The sequence below is a fragment of the Gopherus flavomarginatus genome, chromosome 1 (assembly GCF_025201925.1).
Source record: "Gopherus flavomarginatus isolate rGopFla2 chromosome 1, rGopFla2.mat.asm, whole genome shotgun sequence".
NCBI lineage: Eukaryota > Metazoa > Chordata > Testudines > Testudinidae > Gopherus > Gopherus flavomarginatus.
The window spans coordinates 155972881-155991994 of NC_066617.1; the positions used below are offsets into that span (position 1 = coordinate 155972881).

At 43.3% G+C, this 19114-nt stretch overlaps 1 protein-coding gene across 1 annotated transcript in view; it reads left to right on the top strand.

Annotated features, from left to right (window-relative positions):
• The window catches only part of TBX15 (T-box transcription factor 15), a 141944-nt gene extending 123976 nt beyond the window's left edge, over positions 1-17968 (top strand). Inside the window, exon 8 of the mRNA XM_050921356.1 lies at positions 15724-17968. Within this exon, the coding sequence (XP_050777313.1) occupies positions 15724-16508 (785 nt within the window). The 3' untranslated portion in view covers positions 16509-17968. The remainder of the gene's footprint in view (positions 1-15723) is intronic.
• The last annotated feature ends 1146 nt before the right edge of the window (positions 17969-19114 follow it).

Sequence of the window (19114 nt, forward strand, 5' to 3'; positions counted from 1 at the left end):
AAGTGACAATGATGGGGCAAAATCAGCAGATACATTGAGGATAGAATAAAATCCATTAAAAACAGTATTTTCAGTTAGTCATAAATAGCATATGAGAAGCTACCTGCATTTGCAACATCACTGCTTGCCCGTGGGACTCTTAAAAATAGATTTTATAGTTCTGGAATGTGATTTTTAATTTCTCATTTGCTTATTTTCTCTTGTGATGGCAATGGTGTCTAGAAACTCAGAGCCCCAGATCCATAACTGTACTTATGCCCCTAATTCCTGGTTTTAGGCTCCACTGCAATCCACGAAACTCCTGCTCAGTTGCTGCCCAACCCTGTAGGTGCCTAAACTCACTTGGTACCAATTCCGAGGCCCCCTCTGATGGTGATTTAAAGTGCCCGGGGCTCCACTGCAGTAGCAACAGCTGGAGCCCTGCACCCTTTAAATTGCCACCAGAGCCCTGCTGCCGGAGCCCTGGGGAAGTAGCGGTGGGGCTCAGGCAGTGACTTAAAGGGCCCGGTGCGCCTGTTGCAGCTACCACCCTGGGCCCTTTAAATCGTCCCCGGAGCCCTGGGGTAGCAGGTATTTAAAGAATCCGGGGTTGTGGCAGCCGCTACTGTCTCATCTCTTAAAGTAGCCACCAGAGACTCGCTGCCACCTCCCCAGGGTTCTGGCAGCAGGACTCCAGGGATGATTTAAAGGGTCTGGGGTGGTAGCGGCAGCCAAAGCCCTGGGCTCTTTAAATCACCACCCAAGCCTCCGTCTGTTGCTGCTCCCCCGGGGCTCTGGCAGCGCGGCTCGGGTGACGATTTAAAGGGCTTGGGGCTCCCACTGCCGCTACGCTCTGGGGCACTTTAAATTACCACCCAAGCCCTGTTGCTGAAGCCCTAGGGTAGTGGCAGATGGGCTCTGGTGTTGATTTAAAGGGCCCGGGGCTCCCGGCTGCCACTACTGCAGCGGAGCCCCAGGCCCTTTAAAGCTCCGCCAAAGGCTGGGGCCCCCTCCAATGGTGATTTAAAGTACCCGGGGCTCCACTGCGGTAGCAGCAGCTGGAGCCTCAGGCCCTTTAAATCACCCCCGGGGCTCCCAGCCACCTCTGCAGCTGGTAGTTCTGGGAGTGATTTAAAGGGCCCAGGGGCTCCCAGCTGCTGCTACCACAGCCCCAGCCCAGGGCCCTTTAAATCCTGATTTAAAGTGCCAGGGATTTAAAGGCCCCGCCTCTTCCATTTGAGGCCCTGCCCCTCCTAAGGACTCCAGAGTACCAGTAAGTCCTTTAAGGTACTTTCACCTCTGCCTGCAACCTGGATTTAGACGCCTATGTCTGTCAGAGGGGAGCAGTTCAGGACACACCTCTCGCATTGGCATCTCCCATTGGCTAGCCTTGGCAGCTCACCACCTAGAGTGCTGGCTTTTGTGGATCCCATTCCTAGGTGTTTGTCTCTCTATTCATTGAATAAGGAGCTGAGGCACCTATCTCAGGCTTTGGGGATTGCAGTGTTATTCCTGTGATTTTTCTAGGAATCTGGGGCCCTTTGTGGATCCAGGCCAGAGACCCTTTTCAAAATAGATCTTGTCAAACAAATCTGATTTCATTCTTTGATGAGATTACAAGTTTGGTTGATAAAGTATAAAAAGTGCTGTATAGATGTACTATACTTAGACTTTGGTAAGGTGAGTGACTTGTGTGACATTCTGATAAAAAATTTAACCCTATACAGTATTAATAAAGCACATGTTAAATGAATGAAGAATTGGCTAACTGACAGATTCCAAAAAGTAGTTCTCAATGGGGAAATCATCGCTGAATGGGTATGTTTCTTACAGGGTTCTGCAGAGATCAGTTCTAGGCCTGATGCTATTCAACATTTTTATCAATGACCTGGAAGTAAACATAAAATCACTGCTGATAAAATTTGCAAATGACACAATGTTTGGAAGAGTGCTTAATACTGATGAGGACAGGGCAGTTCTACAGAGTGATCTGGATCCCTTGGTACCATGGGCCTATTAAAAGAAAATGTATTTTAATATAGCCAATTGCAAGGTCATACATCTAGGAACAACACCTATATAAGGCAGGGAAGGGGCTATATCCTGGAAAGCGGTGACTTTGAAAAGGATTTAGGGATCATACCGGAAAAACAACTGAACGAGCTCCCAGTGCAGTGTTATGGCAAAAAGGGATAATGTGATCCTTGAAGTATCATGTAGCAGTAGGGAGGTGATCTTACCTCTGTATATGGCGTTGGTGAGACCAGTACTGGAATACTGCATCCAGTTTTGGTGTCCACGTTTTAAAAAGAATGTTGAAAAATTGGAAAGTGTTCAGGAAAGACCCACAAAAATGGTCTGAGATCTGAAGAAAATGACTATCATAAAGTTTATCATAAAGCTTATCATAAAGAAGATTGAGAGGTGATTTGATTACAGACCTCCATGGGGTTCCTTCATGGGGAGAAAATACTGGGTACTACAGGGCTATTTAACCTAGCAGATCCTCAACAACTCTTTGTGCCAGTAAGGTCCACAATTTGTGTGAAAAAGTGTTTCCTTTGATCAATTTTGAATTTGCCACTTTTAACTTAATGTCTCCTTGTTGTGTTATGAGACAGGGAGAACAGAAGCAGCTGATCTATCTCCTCTCTAGCATTCATTATTTTATAATTTTTTATTATCTACCCTCTTAGTCATTTCCTTTGTAAATTGTACAATCCCAATCTTTTCAATCTCTCTTCATATGAAAATTTTTCCAGGCCCTGGATCCTTTTCATTGCACTTCTCTCCGACCCTTCTAATTTTTCAATATCCTTTTTGAGATGGGGTGACCAGTACTGCTGACAGTATTTAGATGGCACCACACCATTCATTTATATAACGGCATTATAATATTTTCTGTAAACAATTCTCCATCCCATTCCATAGGCACCGTACCATTGTTTACTTTTTTGACTGAACCTGCGCATTGGCAGAGCCCACAGTGACATTGCCCAGAATCAAACATCTAGTGCAGTGGATGCCGTTATGCTACACGAGGACTGAGCAACACTGCCATTTAAAAAAATAACAGGTTTCCGTTTGCATTTGAAAATCACACAAATGATACCGCAAACACTGGCACGTGTGCGTACCTTTTCTTACACATGTGTCTGACTGACTTCATTGGGACTACTCACTAGGAAAGTTAAGCGCATAAGGAAGCCTGTGCAGGATTGGTACTTTAGAGGTCACCAGATGGACGTCTCAGTGAGGGGCATGCTGCTTCTGTCCAAGAACCAGCATGTTCTTCAGGGCTGAGCACAGAATGTTTCCTGAGGAACAGAGGGTCCAGATGAGTCTCAGTTTTGCAATAAGTGAAGTTCGCCACAATGACAACAGACCTCCATCCAGCTGAACTTTTGAAGCATGATGTCACCATCACTGAAATATACTTATTACCAGGGAAAAAGAGAATTTGGGATTATTGAATGCATATGGCAAAGAGATGGGGGGAAAGCCAAGAATCTATTAAACTCTTTAACTGGAATGTATTTTTGAAATTTAGACTGAACCTGATCCAGATTCTCATTATTAAAAAATATGTGGCTTGGTTTCTTGACTCTAACAAAGAACATAAAACAAATAATAAATAAAATATGAGTTCCAATAATCTGGACTATGTCACTTTCCAACACTGAAAGAGCTGTTGCTGACTCCTCTATACTAGTCTGGTCCCCACAAAACATTAAGATGAGCAGATCTTTAACAGTAATTGTAAGAACATAGGATTAAACAAACTGGATTAGACCATTAAGTCCCATATCTCACCAGCATTGTGGTAATGATGAGTACCCGATGCTTCATATGAAAGCAAACAAAATGTGCAACAAGTAAAAATTAACACACCCAGCCCATTGTTCATTATTCTACTTGGTGGGAAAGATTTCCTCCTAAGCAGAATTGCAAAACTGGCAAAATATTCATGTGAAATGTTGTTTCAACTATGTTGTACCCCTCAAATTTCACTTGTTCACTAAAAAGCTATTTTCACAGTAAAAACACATACAAATTCAAAATTTTAATTCCAAACAATGACTTTTAAGGCATCATTCCTTTCAAATGGAACATCTTTGCTCTTTGCTGAGAACACTACCATCTGCTCCTGAGCCCTATTAACTGCAGCATCCTCATTGATCTCAGCTGTCTTGTGTGTCACAGGTGGAGAGACTATCTTTTTCCCATGCAGCAGCTCATTAATAGCCTTCAAGATTAGGTCTGGGAGCTTGAAATAGATTTAGAACTGAGCAGGGAGCCAAAGGAGTGTGTGGAGCATTGATGTGATGTGCTTTCATTGCGCTCTCTTGTTTATAGGCAGGATGCTGGGTCTTGTGCAAACTGGCATTTCAGTGTAGCCCTCACAGTAGAGTGCATTGTAGCAGTGTAACTTAGAGCTGACAAAGGACCAAAGTGGTCCTCAGCCAAGAAGAAGACACGATCTGGCTATTTTACTGGCAAAATGGAGTAAGACTGTAGTTCCAGAAGCAGAGATGAATCCAAAAGGAACCTGAGGCTGCATGGTACCTTGACAGTTGAAAGAGAGAAGCCCTGAATTGAGGGTGATGCTGATTTTCTAGCTAGTCTTTCTCTAAGCGTTCCTCTCTTCTGATAGGCATCACCTTGTTTTACCTAGGCTGAGTTTGAGCCACTTGCTGTTCAATACTACTGTAATTCTCAACCAGGGGCCCAGGGCCCCCTAGGGGGCCTCAAGAAGGTTTCAGGGGGGCTGCCAAGCAGAGTCAGCATTAGACTCGCCGGGGTCCAGGGTAGAAAGCTGAAGCCCCAACACATGGGGCTGAAGCCCAGGGCCCTGAGTCATGTCACCTGGGGCTGAAGCTGAAGCCTGAGCAATGTAGCTTCATGTGGCATGGGGCCCTGTGGTGTGGGGCTCCAGTCAGTTGCCCTGGTTGCTACCCCCTAATGCTGGCCCTGGCTTTTATACTCGGAAAACCAGTTATTGTGGCACATGTGGGCTGTGGAGTTTTTATTGTATGCTGGAGGGGCCTCAGAAAGAAAAATATTGAGAACTCCTGCAATACTGTTTATGCATGTGCTTATTTCTATCAGGGCCTGGTAACCCTGGGTCAATGCGGTGACCACATTTGCTGAAACAAAGATTGTGAGTGAATGTGAATGCAGGTGTGGGTGTTTGTGCTAAAAAGTAAATGAGAGTGAACCCTGCAGGACTCCACATACAAGGGCTCGGGGTAGGGGCGGGGTGTGTGGAGGTGGGGGCGGGGAAGAAGAGCAATTGCATATCAAGTCTCTCTTTGGGATTTGTCTGAGATCCCCAAAAGAGTTTCTCCCATGAGAACATAGCTGATGAAGTCAAAGGCAGCTGAAAGATCCATGGATATTTAAGCTTGGATATTTACCACCTGTCCATTGCCATAATTTTTTTAACAAGTGTCACAACAGCTATCATGCTGCTGTCTCTGGTCTGAAAAGCAACTGTGTGTCGTCTAGGATAATTTCAGCCATCAGATGTTAGGGTTTGGTCTCCATTATCATCTTGACTAGTTTGCCCTAGAAAGAGATGTTAGAAACAGGACAATTGTTGGCAGAGTTATTGGAATGAAGTGCTGGTTTCCTAAGTGCGAGTCAGACTATTGTATATTTCATATGGCCAACAACTGCTTCCTTTAAATGAGGGCAAACTGGGCCACCTTCTGGTAGCTTGACAAACTGTTGCTTTTTGAGGAGGCTGCAGTTTGGTGCTCCAGAATCTGTAATGCCATAATTAAAAGTTAAGATAATCTTCCATATGCGACTTAAATATAACCAGTGTAGTGCAGTGCAATACTATTGCTGATCAGGCTGTGGGCGATCAGGCCTAGTGGTGAAGATGAGAGTTTGGCCTGCTGGGTCCATGGTGGGTGGAGTCCAGGAAATGAACTGAGGGTCAGTACCGGAGGGGCGGAGGTCAAATGCCAGAGCTGGAGACGGTAAACCAGAGTGGTAAGCTAGAGGCAGAGCCATGGATAAGTACTGGAGAGGTGGAAGCTGAATGCCAGAACCTGAGGGTCATCCAGGGTCATAAATGAGAGGCAGAGTTGGGGGTCAAAGCCAGAAGGGAGCAGAGGCTGGAGCAGAGACTGGAACAAGGGCTGGAGGAAGGGCAAGTGCAGCTGCAGGTGGCGTGTGTGCTGAGCAGCTGCTGACTGGCTGTGGGGGCCAGGCTTATAAGCAGGACTGCTACACCAGCAGCCAATCAGGGGCTGTGGCCACTCTGAGAGTTCTAAGGCAGTGCAGCTGGGCTCATTGGTTGCCTAGCAGCGCAGTTAGTCAGGGAAAAGGCGAGCAGCTGCTCTTAGCTGGTCTAGTGTCTGACAGTAGCCTTCTGGGGTCACCTCCCAGGAGACCTTGGGCCAGGTTTCTTGGGCTAGGTCTGGTGGAACGTGCTCAGGCTGTCTGGGGCATGAATGTGTTCCATGGTTTCCCACAAATGCAATATCCCTCCCAGTCAATCAGATATTGGAGCCTTGCCCAGACTTGGTGGGATTCTAGAATCTGCTGGCCCATGTATTCCTCTTTGTCCTGTTTGGTTATTGGCAGAGGTGGAGAAGTAGTACATTATGGGAAGAGATTCTCAGTGAAAGATTTCAGTAGAGAGAACACAAGGTGGACCTTGAGGGATCTTTACAGCTGCTGTTGAAAGGCTGCCAGGTTAAGTTGTTCCATGATTGTAAAAGGTCCCTAAGTATTTGTGGTCCAATTTTCAGATGAACAGGTGGGAGCAAAGGTTTTAGACAGATTGCCAAAGCTTATCCCTTGCCTTGAGGTTAGGGGTCAGTTGACAGTGTCAGTGGGCGCTTGTATGCTGTGTTAGTCTATGCTAACCAGTCAGGGGTGGGGCTAGGCATTTTGCCGCCCCAAGCATGGCAGGCAGGCTGCCTTCAGTGGCTTGCCTGCGGAGGGTCCGCTGGTCCTGCGGCTTCGGCGGACCTCCGAAGCGGCGGGACCAGTGGACCCTCCGCTGGCAAGCCACTGAAGGCAGCCTGCCTGCCGCCCTCACGGCAACCGGCAGAGCGCCCCCAGTGGCTTGCCGCCCCAAGCACGTACTTGGCATGCTGGGGCCTGGAGCTGGCCCTGTAACCAGTGCCTGAGTTCTTGGTGTACCTGGTGGATGTGTGCTGTGAGGTCAGCAACAGTGGGCATTTGTAAAGAAAGGAGTCTGATGGGTGATGGCATGCATGGACTTGTAGGCAAATTCTGCCTGGGGAATGAGTGCCAGCCAATTGTCCTGGTTGTAATTTAGGAAGCAGCATAAGTATTGCTCTCTCTGCCTGGCCATTGATACTAGTGGTGGTAATATGTCAAGGTGCAAGGTTCGGTGCCAAGTAAATGCAAAAATTCCTGGAAAAAGCAGGAAATGAACTGGAACCCTTGGTGAGATATTACACTTGTGGGCAATCCATAAAGGTGAAAGATGTTGTCTTTCAACAGATGGACTGTTTCCTGGGCAGTGAGAAGACCACAACATGTTATAAAATGTGCCCCCTTTGTCAGTCTTTTGTGATAATGCATCTGCCTTCCCATTCCTAGTCTTGGAGCAGTAGGTCACCATGGAGTCGGTTCATGTGAAAAAGCAGGATCAGAGCTGATTTAGGTGCTGAACCATCTTCAGAAATTCAAGGTTCTTGTGGCCAGTGAGGACATGGATGGGAATCTGGCACCCTCCAGGAGATTCTGCCATTCCTCAAAGGCTGCTTTGAGCCATAGTTTTGCTCCACTGGGGTGATCTTGCACTAGTAGAAAATGCAAGGGTGCAGCTGACCATTGGAGGCTGTCGTTTGTGGGAGGTCATGGGCAACAAGCCAGGGCATTCTCAGGATGACCGGAGCACGGGGGGCCCTGAATCAACCCGAACCGAAGAGGGTCCCAGTGCCCCAGAAGAGTAATTACTGCTAATGGGTGGTCTGGTGGATGACCAGCACCAAGGCTAGGTGCAACCCATAAATGGTTTCCTCCAGATACAGAGAATTCTTACACACTGCAGGGATCCCGTGGGCCCTTAGGGACCTTAAAAGTATCTGAGTCCCCTAAGTTGACCAGACTCTTCAGGTGAACGGCTGATGTTAACTCTGAAGCCTTATTACAGAATTTAAATGTTATCAATTTCACTGCTAATCAACTCACACAAGGGAGAAAAAGGATAGTCATATTATGAAGAATTGCACAATCTACTATAAATGGCATTTTATTTCAGTGTAAGTGGAGCTTGGTATGTGTGTTAGGCCTGGGATAGTACTACTATATTTTCCCCCACAATTCAAAAATCTTGCTTAGCAGTAGGCCTGGGGGCAGGGATCTGCTTAGCATGTACTGGCCTAGAGTTCCCAGGACCTCTGCTGGACTGGACCGAACTCTATCAAGAATGGTGGAAGGGCCACTGGTCGTTGTCTCAGTTTGGTTTCTTTGGTGCTGAGGAGACTATCTCAGATTTGATTAATCTTAGCAGCAAAATTGCAGGATTTCCTTGCATATTTCGATATCAGATGCAGAAGGGTGCCACAAGTATTCATTATTTTGCATCCATTCTTTGTTTGATATACTTCATTGGGGCAGTGGCCATTTTGTGGCTAGTATATCCATGATTGTGTCCAACTGACACAATTGTTGTAGTCGTCAGTGCACTATTCTTGATGCTAGACAGTTTCTCTTTTAGGGTGTCCTGGAAGCTCACTGTGGATCCAAGAGCCTACAGAAATTAATCAGATTAATAGGTCTGTATCTGAATTGGGGACATAGGAAACTAATTTCTGTAGGTGATGTATGATCTAGGAAAGAGATCTATTTACTATATTATTGCTGGCCATGCCAAAGCCTGACAGTCTGGTGCAATGAGCATCTGGCTGAGTGAGTGTGGATGCAGTACAGGAAAATCCTATGGTTATCATGATGGACACAAGCCATTGTGTGACAGACTATCCATATTATTGTCTCTTTTCCTTAAAGAAAGCATGGCCTAGTGATTAGCATGCAGGACTGGGAGCCTGGCACTGTAGGTCTTAACATCTGATCGCTAGCACATTTTAAAATCCTGGTGTAAACAGGACAAGTTGTTGCTTTAACATGTCGTTTGGTCAAGATGCACTATAGGGTGACCCTTCAGAAATGCTATAGAAATAGAAAGTATTATTGTAACTGGTTCTAAAGTTACTAATATTTCTACTGATTCTCAGACTTGAAGACATCTTAAAAGAAGTGACAGCTCGGGTTTCATTATACCCTTCTAACTCTGAATGCCTCAGTGTCTAATTCTTTGTGTGTGTGTCCTCTAATAAGTCCTCTCTCCTCCTAAATCCATCCCTGTAACCTTCTTTGTTGCCCTTCTGTGGACCTTTTCATAGAATCATACGTGAAACTGAAAAGAGCTTTTGAGAAATCCTGGCTGTTTTTCTGCCAGTGCAACAACTATGCAAACAGCCTTTTAGCCTCATCTCTGTCCTTTTGAAGATCTTGCTGTGAATTGATAATTCAATGATTGGCCAAAAACTGTAGTGAGGAAACAAGCAGTTATGTTCTTATGGAGCAAATCTTTATGGAGAAATAGTTCGGTCTCATCACCCAATGAAGGTGGAAGATATAGTTCCCAGAACAAAGAAAGAAACAGGATGGAGTCTAGCACATTGCAGATCTGGGAAGCAATTAGTACTGCTTCCATTCTTAGTTTGCTGATAACCACGGGTGGAAAATTCCATTGACTTTTGCAAGAAATGTGGGATTGGATTCCAGTGACTCACAAATTCAATACTCAGTATTGTGAGGATAATCAGCACAGGAATGACAGCCTGGATGGAACTGCTAAGCCAAGGGCATTGCTTTTTTGTGAACACTCTGGACTTCTTTTCCATTGGAAGGTCACATAGCACTGCACCTGCTGGAATTGAGACGCCTAGAAAGAGGCATCAAAGCTATGCAGTTTCGGAACATCTCCACTGACGGAGAGGTAGTGCAGGTAGAAAGAAGAAACTAAACTAATCTGAGAGGTTGCAAGGGTAATGTGATGAAGAACTCTCTGGTGTCTCTCTTCTTCCCAGCTTTCTGCCATTTTTAGATTTCTGTGCAATTGAGTTCTTGAAAATTAGGCAAAGCAGATAGAGATCTAGAGAGGGCATGCGAGGGAGAAGTCTGCTGCTTGTCAGTCATATTTGTAATGCAGAATTTGGAAGGACAACAGAAAGGGAGGAGAGCACCTTTTATGCACAGTATATAGTTTCAGTTACAGCAAGTGAAAATCTGTCATATATTAAACTACTAGCTTCAGGACCTCCACTGGGGTTTGATTAATGCAGGAATCCTGTATTCAGGGGTGGCTCCAGGCCCCAGCACACCAAGCGCGTGCTTGGGGTGGCATGCCGCGGGGGGTGCTCTGCCGGTTGCCGGGAGGGTGGCAGGCAGGCAGGCAGCCTTCGGCGGCATGCCTCCGTAGGGTCTACTGGTCCCGCAGCTTCGGTGGAGCCACAGGACCAGTGGACCCTCCACAGGCATGCCTGCAGGAGGTCCACCAGAGCCGCGGGACCGGCGATTGGCAGAGCGTCCCCCGCGGCATGCCACCGTGCTTGGGGTGGCGAAATGTCTAGAGCTGCCCCTGCCTGTATTATACATGATTATACTCCATAAATGGATGGCTAAACCAAAAAATCTTACTTGTTAGCAAGGCTTCTGAACAATGGAGGATATGCAGAATAAATATTAACTATGGCATTCTTTTTAGAAGTAGATAACAGCAACCACTCAGGAGTGACTAGTATGGTTAAAGTTAAATAAGTTTGCATAAGCCCTCATTTACTCATAACCTCCTGAAATGTTCACCTTTTGGTTATCATTTTCATTCGTGTTCTCTGTGCAAAGGCAAAGTGGCTTGGAAAGTTGAAATAAGATCTCTTGAGCCATTTTTAGTCAAAAGTCTGTGTGTGTGTGTGTGTGTGCGCAAGCGAGCACGCACATGTATGCGCCTGTGTGTGGAGGGGGGAAAGGGAATTATATTTTCTTACTCAACACATCCGTTCCCTGTATGCATGCAGTCATCTAATGAATGTCACAACTAAAAGGGTAACATTTTGAAAAGCATCTAGTATGATTTCAATGGGACTTAGGCAAACAGGAGCTTTTCAAAATCCCATTAGGCTCATATCTACATCTTTAGGTGCCTAAATACCTTTAAAAATCTGGCCCCAAACCCATTTTCAAAAAGGACTTAGGCAGCTAGGAGCCTAAGTGTCACTAAAAGCCAATGGGACTTAGGCTCCTAAGTCAAACTGAGCAAATAATTGTTTTTCTCGTTCAGGGTCTGAACCAGAAAATCTGAGGAAAAAAAACACCCACAAAAAAACAAAACAAAAAACAAAACCTCAATTTGTTTCTAACCAAAATAGACTTTTTTTGTTTTGTTTTGTTGCCAAAACGAAAAACCAGAACAAAACCCCCAAACTTTTTTTTGTATCAAAACCCACCAGAAACAAAATTTGACTGAAACAAAATAAAATTTGTTTTGTTTTGTTTTTATTTTGTTTATTCAGGGTGTTTTTAGATCAGAAATGAATTTCGGGGTGAGGGGTGGAGAGGCATCATGGAATTTTCTGGAGGGAGGTTCACCTTTTTTTCAAAAAAATACATATAGCTAAATTTTGAAAAAACAACAACCCTCCACTTTGAAATGAACTCCAAAATGGTTGAAATGAACTGTTTTGACTTTTCAAGGGGAAAAAATGAAATTTTTCCAGCCAAAACTATATTTTGAATTCAACCTGAATTCACGAATATTGTCAGTGCCCTGAGAAATGCATTCTGTTGCCTAGCTCCTACACCTGTGTCAAGAATTAAGCTGCTAAGTCACTCAAGTGTCTTTGAAAATTTTATCCTAAGGGCTTATTTACATGCAGATTTGCACCAGTTTGACTAGTGGCTTGTCTCCATGGTGGGAAAATGCGCGCTAGCATGTTGTTCATTAATTAGTCTGTGTAGACCCTGCTGGTATGCACTAATATTTTCCAAGTGCACTTCAACATAGTGCTGTTTCAAACAGTGCTACTTTAAAGCACCTTAGGGAATTTGCAGTATGCTCTAGCAGGGTCTACATGGACAAATTAGTGTGCAACACATCAGTGCATTTTAGAAATCACAAGCCTGTAGTGAGCATTATCTGCCCATGTAAACAAGCCCTAAAGGTGTCATTTTAAACCAGTTCAGTGAAACTAGTGCAAAAAGTTGTTTAAACATGTATTTCAGTGTAAACCAAGTGTCTTGGCATGAGGAACGTCTGAAAAGTGAGTGGAGGAGTTGTTAGAAGAGAAAATGTGTTAAAAGAATTAGCTTGCCAAATCTTAAGGCTTAGGTCAAGTGTGATTAAGGCCTTGTCTATACACAAATGTGCACCAGTTTAGTTAAACTGGATTAGTTAAAATTGATTCAAATCCCCGTGTGGGCATTCTTATTTCAGTTTAAAAATGACTTATTTTGGTTTAATTTAAACCTATTTTTAATTGATTTAAGCTAAACTGAACTATGCCTCATTTAAAATGAAATAGAATGTCCACACAGCCTTTTGCAAGGCCTTAGTTTGATGGATGTGCACTTGCTGGACTCGGTGCTTTCTAAAGTGGGAATTAAACATTTTTCCAAGAACTAGACACTACAAATGTCAACTCTAGGAAGATACTAACCATATCTGGCTGGTACAGGTTATTGAGTGCTACCGTAGAGGGCAGCTCAGAAATTTCAGCTAGTGCAGAATGCCTCTACTTGCCTTTTAAGCAGCGCAAGCTGATATGAATACATAACTCCTGTACTCCATGCCCTATGTAGTCTTCCATCCTGCTTCAGATGGCAAATAAAGGCAATGGTTATCCTCTATAAATCACCTGGCACCTCATTACTCAGGTGACTACTTCAGCCTCATGCCTTCTGCGGGAGGTGGGACTTGCCTGAAAACTCTTGTGTTCCATGCTTAGGGTTGAATGCCTGAGGTGAGTGGTCGTCAGCTCTGGAATTGCTTCCATTGTTGTGTCCATCAGATCCTGGTCATTTTTAGGGCCTAGTGCAAAATACCTTTTTAGGTTGGCTTTGTCTTAATTACTGGATTTGCACTGCTGGTCAGTGGATGGGGATAACTTGGAGTGGAATCACTTTAATTCCTGTTTATGGGCAATGTTAGGTGTACAATATAATTATTACATTTTGTAATACTACTAATATAGATCTTTGCATTCTTGCTTCGAGGAAGTGGAATGTCTACTGTGAATAAGATTCTATCCCAATTTCCTGAACAAACATTTCAAGCCTAGCATATATCACAGCCAGTAGTTTATGCTGCTTTTCTACACCATTTTCTCAGGTTCCTCATAGTGTAAGAAGAAGAGATCAGTGTATTAGTCACAATAAATAATTTATTCAACAAAGTTTACTACAAACATTCTCACAAAAGTCACAGAAATTATTTGTTGTTCATATTTATTCCCAAATGCTGTCGTCATATAATTAATGGCCTGCAGATTGTTCACAAAAAGTTCATTTCAGATCATCGCATTTTGACATTTTTGCTGTGTTGGTTCATTACATATCACATGGTATTGCATCTGTTCCCTAACTGCGTGACTTGTTTAAATAACAAACAGACAAAGAACTGCAAATTTTACAACCAAACACAAAATTCTGAATTCACTTACAGCGAAGCTTTGAACAGTCAAGCTCAAATGTGTTTTTCATGAGTACACATGCTAGGAAAGCTTGAATAATAGAATGTTTCTGGAAAGTGAAGGGCCTTAAATGCTGTTGAATCAAAATTTACTTTTGAATTTAAATGAATATTTGAGGACAGTTTTTTTTCTGCTGTTTACTCAGAGTGAGGTAGAAATTTTCAGATGAGAGGACATTAGAATAATTCAGAATAGTAGTTTGGTTCTGATAATCACCCAAGAGTTTGGATGCTTATCAGAGCTATCCAGGCTGAGTTTGCAGAACTAGGCAGCAGATCTCATGAGAATAGGTTTTTAACTTCATGATTTCCAGAACCTCTTTTGCTCTCTTGGCAGGAAATACCCAAGACCAGCCTTTTTTCTTGTATTTCATCATTTCTGGTTCTCATTCCAAATAGATGTGAAAACAAAAACAAGTTTATTCATTTCTTCCAAATCTACATGTCTCCTTCTGACCTCCCCCACTCAGTTTCATCTCAAATATTCGATTGCTTTCTAACGTAGCATCATCAATGTCCCACCACTCACTCAGACTCAACATGGTGAAAACAGAACTTGTCTTTCAATCACTGACAATAGCTATATTATCCTCATCATCCAGGTGCCCAGCCTCAGTGCTGTATTCAATCCTCTCTCATTTTTATACCATGTCCAGGCAGTCTCCAATTCCTCTTATTTTTTCCCATGACAGTACCTCAGAATCTGTCCTTTCCTTATGAAACTCACTGCTAAAATCCTTCTCCTTACCTTGATCAGCTCTCACTTTGACTACTGTATCTTCCTGTTCTCTAATGCCCCCGTCTCTTCTCTGGTCCCTTCCAGCTTGACCAAAATTCAGCTTTTACAATCATCTTCCTCTCCCTCTGCTCTGGTCCCATCATGCCTCTAACCATATCACTCCTCTGGCTTCCCTATACTTCTTCTGCAAAGCTCTTCCATGCCAACCCTGCAAATAAAGAAATATGCAACACGTTAAAAGAAGCATTTGAAAGAAAATATCTTCTACAGTCTGTGCTCAGTGGAAAATTGCACTCCCCAAAAGCCATGCCTCTGTCATTGTTCATCCATTTTCCCACACCCCTTCCTGGTATGTCGTCTTCTCATATTATTGTGTTTTCAGCTTCTTCATATTATCAGCTCAAAGGGGAAAGGTATTCTGTTTCTCTGTATGGCACCAGGCACATGCTTTATTATGCAGTTTAGTTAATACCGTAATAGAAATTATAATAATCATTAATAGTGAATGAGGAGCATGCAATCCAGAACCATTTTAAAGTTGAAGCAGATGATGGAAGAACCTTATTCAAACATATCATTCATCTTTGCTGTGTTGGTTCGTTACGTATCACAGGGTATTGCATCTGTTCCCTGAGTGACTTGTTTAACTAACAAACAGACAAAGAACTGCAAATAGTAGCTTGTAACCATTGTCCATTTTTAGTGTAACTTATCCTGTGGCTTAAATCAGTACTATTGACTCCACAAAGAGCCATCACAGAAAACCATGGAGTGCTGTAAAAATCCTACATGCTCTCAGTCACTTCCTGCCATAGGCCTACAGTGCTGATGATAAAGCACGTGTGTAGCAGTGCAGTACAGACTGCTGAATAGGTGGTCTTCCTGGAAACCAGTAGAGAGTGAGACAAGACTTTAAATAAGAGCACACAAGATTAATATCCCTGTAAAATGCAGATCTCTTGACAGATGGAGTTGGGTTTCCCCGCAGCTGTTTTCACTGATCTGGAGTTTGCTGTAAGGTGTTTTGCTTCTCTTTCCTATTGTAGAAGGGAAGAAAACCTGTTTAAAAATCAAATAATAACAAAAGAAAGAGCAAGCAATTTCATTTGTGAAACTAAGGTGCAAGCTAGTAGAGGCTAGTTTTTACAGTGGCATTTTACCTTACATGTTTGTTTACTAAAAGAAGCTGGTTTGTAAGGGGACCTTCTTGTTTTGCATATGTGCTGGAACCTTTTAAAATCCTCTTTTGTGTTTTGTTTTTCAGGGGGCAGCACAGGCACCTCCCCAACAACCTCCAGCACTGGGACCCCATCACCCTCTGCCTCCTCTCATCTCCTCTCTCCATCCTGTTCCCCTCCAACCTTTCACCTGGCCCCCAACACTTTCAATGTTGGCTGCCGGGAGAGCCAGCTGTGCAATCTCAACCTGTCCGATTATCCCCCATGTGCCAGAAGCAACATGGCTGCCTTACAGAGCTACCCAGGGCTAAGTGACAGTGGGTACAACCGACTCCAAAGTGGCACTGCTTCCGCCACTCAGCCCTCAGAAACCTTCATGCCTCAGAGGACTCCATCCTTGATTTCAGGAATGCCTACTCCTTCCTCTCTGCCTAACAATGGTAAGATGGAGGCCTTTGGTGGCCAGCTGGGGTCATTCCCAGCCTCTCAGTTTCAATATGTCATGCAAGCAGGCAACCCTGCCTCCACCTCTTCTTCTTCACATGTGTTTGGTGGTGGCCACATGCAGCAGAGCTCCTACAATGCCTTCTCCCTTCACAACCCTTACAACCTGTATGGATACAATTTCCCTGCTTCCCCTAGGCTGGCAGCAAGCCCAGAGAAACTGACCACCCCTCAAAGCACTTTACTCTGTTCTTCCCCTTCCAATGGGGCTTTTGGAGAGAGGCAATACCTTTCAACAGGGGTGGATCATGGAATGCACATGATCAGTCCTCCATCCAGCAACCAGCAAACAGCCAATGCCTGTGACAACAGACAATATGGGTCTGTTCCAGGCTCATCTTCACAGATGTCTGTGCACATGGTTTAACCAGTGATTTGTCTCCTTGGAACTGAAGGCAGCAAGACCCTCATTGTCTCCATGGGTGATCCTGTCTCAATACCTTTTTGCCTTTAAACTTGTAATGGAACTAGTAGTTTAATTATCAATGGAAACACAAGCCATCTAAGTTACACTCCAAATAATCCAATGGAAAGCCCCTGCTGACAGCCTCTGCTGCTCATTGTAATCCCGGGCCTAAGCATCTGCAATGGAGCGTCTGCACCAAATGGACTTTTCAGAGAGAAGGGCTCACTTAAGAGAAGCTGGAGTGAATCAGATTAAATACAGTATATGCATTAACTCTCAATTAGCGTGAACTCTTGATCTTGAGGGAGTCTTGTACGTGTGCTATCTCCTCCATACCAAAGGAAAGAAGTCACTGAAGAGTTCATCTTACAGAACTGCACTGCCCATGAGAGGCCATTGCATTAATGGCCTCACCCTTCCCTGACTTTTCCTTGCTGCCTGAGTGGTTTAGCATATTGCTGAAGTTAACACAAGTCCTGCGGTCCCCTCTCCTCGCTGTAGTAACAGAACATTATTGCTGAACTGGAACGTCTCTCCTGCAAAAGATATTTACTTTCTGAGTCTGGCTGTGCCTGGCAGGCAATTTTCCTTATATGGGTCTAGCTCACAATGGTGCCATGCCTGCAGAAAGAGAGAGAGCCAGAGCGAGGAGTTTTAACTCATAAATTAAATGTTTCTTTGAACGCCTTAGTCAGCAGAGGTGGAACCTCTGCCATATTCTGGGGGACATTTTTAGAATGATACAGAAGGGGAGAGGTGTCTCAGCTGTGCAACTCCTGTGGATGTCACCCAGAGTAGTACAGCCAAAACCCCCCCAAAAACCTGTGCTTGGAACATACATGCCCCACAGCATTCAACTCAACAGGAGAAAAAGCTCCAAATTCAGCTCATGGTGAATGGTGACAAGAAAAGAGAGCTCTGCTCTTCTGCAAACCTGAGATATATAGTATGGCCAACTTCATCTATCTTGCATGCAAGAGTTGCCATAGAAAACCTTTAGCATTTAAGTAATGATAAGGGCAGGTGTTCTCCACCCAGCCTGCCATTAGATCTCTGTTTTACCAAATAGATCATTGCCTTTTGAAGTTTCTTTCTTTTCTGTTTTTTTCTCCTTTTTCTTCAAATCCTTTAAAAATAAGAAAACAATTTTCGCTTGGTGTGAGCTAAGCCTTTAAGTTGTGTGAAAATGCAAATACCAAGTAACAGAATACAGATATTATTGAGATTTGTTTTGAGGTGTTGTATAAATGTATTTATGTGCCTAGTGGGGGATTCAATATTATGAATATAAAAGAGGGCAATAAAAAGTGTATGTAAAATATGTATGAAGAATAAAAGGTGTATAAAGATTTGCCCTATGCACGGAACTCTGTTTCTAAGTGCCAAGCACAGAAAGCGCTAAATAAATCTTTGCAATTGTTCCTTTTGTGTTTTGTTTGTCTGTGAGAGTCAATTCATAGTCTGTGGTCATCAAGTTTTAAAAATGCTGACATGCTTTTATGGGCAAAACCCAGGAATTGCAGACACAAATGCAAACACAACGTTACCGCACATGGAAATTAAAGAAGGTTCAAATTTCTACACACACATCTGCATGACTGGTTCTGAATTGATCCAATATAGGAGAAGTGTGGGCAAAGTTAAGAATACTGCTGTGCAGCTTCATTGTACTGAACAACTTGTGTGGCAGATTCCACTCAAACAAGGACGTTTTATACAAATGAGAACCTTGACATAGCTACAGTCAGATTCTTATTCACTACTAGGACTTCTCCAAGAATTTATTAGTCTCAGGAGATAAGATGATAGATAGGAATACAGGAGCAATTCCTTTACAAAATAAAAACTTCTCAATAAACTTTTTGTTTTTAAATGTTGCAGCTCTATAAAAAGATTTGAAAAGTCAAACATATAGGATTTGTGAGATGTCTGTACTGATAGGAAGGATTATCTTACATGTAACAAGAGTTTCCAGTTTTAACTGTGAATTTATGAAGACCATATTTAAGGTTAATTTTTAAATGAAGACAGAAAATTACAGATTGTAAATATTTTTAACTTTCCATTTGTTTTATTTGTCAACTTTTCTTTGGCATTATATTCCCACATATGTTATTGACATGTTAAATGATACCTCAAGCAATGAAAAAAGCTGAGAAGTGCAGTTTTGCAGTTCATAGCTTTTCCAGTGTTAAATGAAAAAATGTTCTCTGAATTGCAAATTGTTCCTTGGAAGGAGGAAAACACTTTAGAAGTTAATTCTCTAAACATTTTTTAAAGAGGAACATAGAATTGTCACACTGGGTCAGACTTGTGGTCCATCTTGTGTAATATTGTGTCTCTGACAGTGACTGGCATCAAATGCTTTAAAGGAAGGTGCAAGAAACCTTGCAGTAGACAGATGTGGGATAATTTGCATCTCCTCTGGGTGTCTTCTCTTAACACCTAATAATTAGCTATTGGTTTAATCCCTGAATTAGTGATGCTTATACCTTTTCCAAAACCTCTTAAATATTTCCATAAATCTCCTATCCCTCTTTGAATCTTGCTGAATTCTTGGCTTCAGT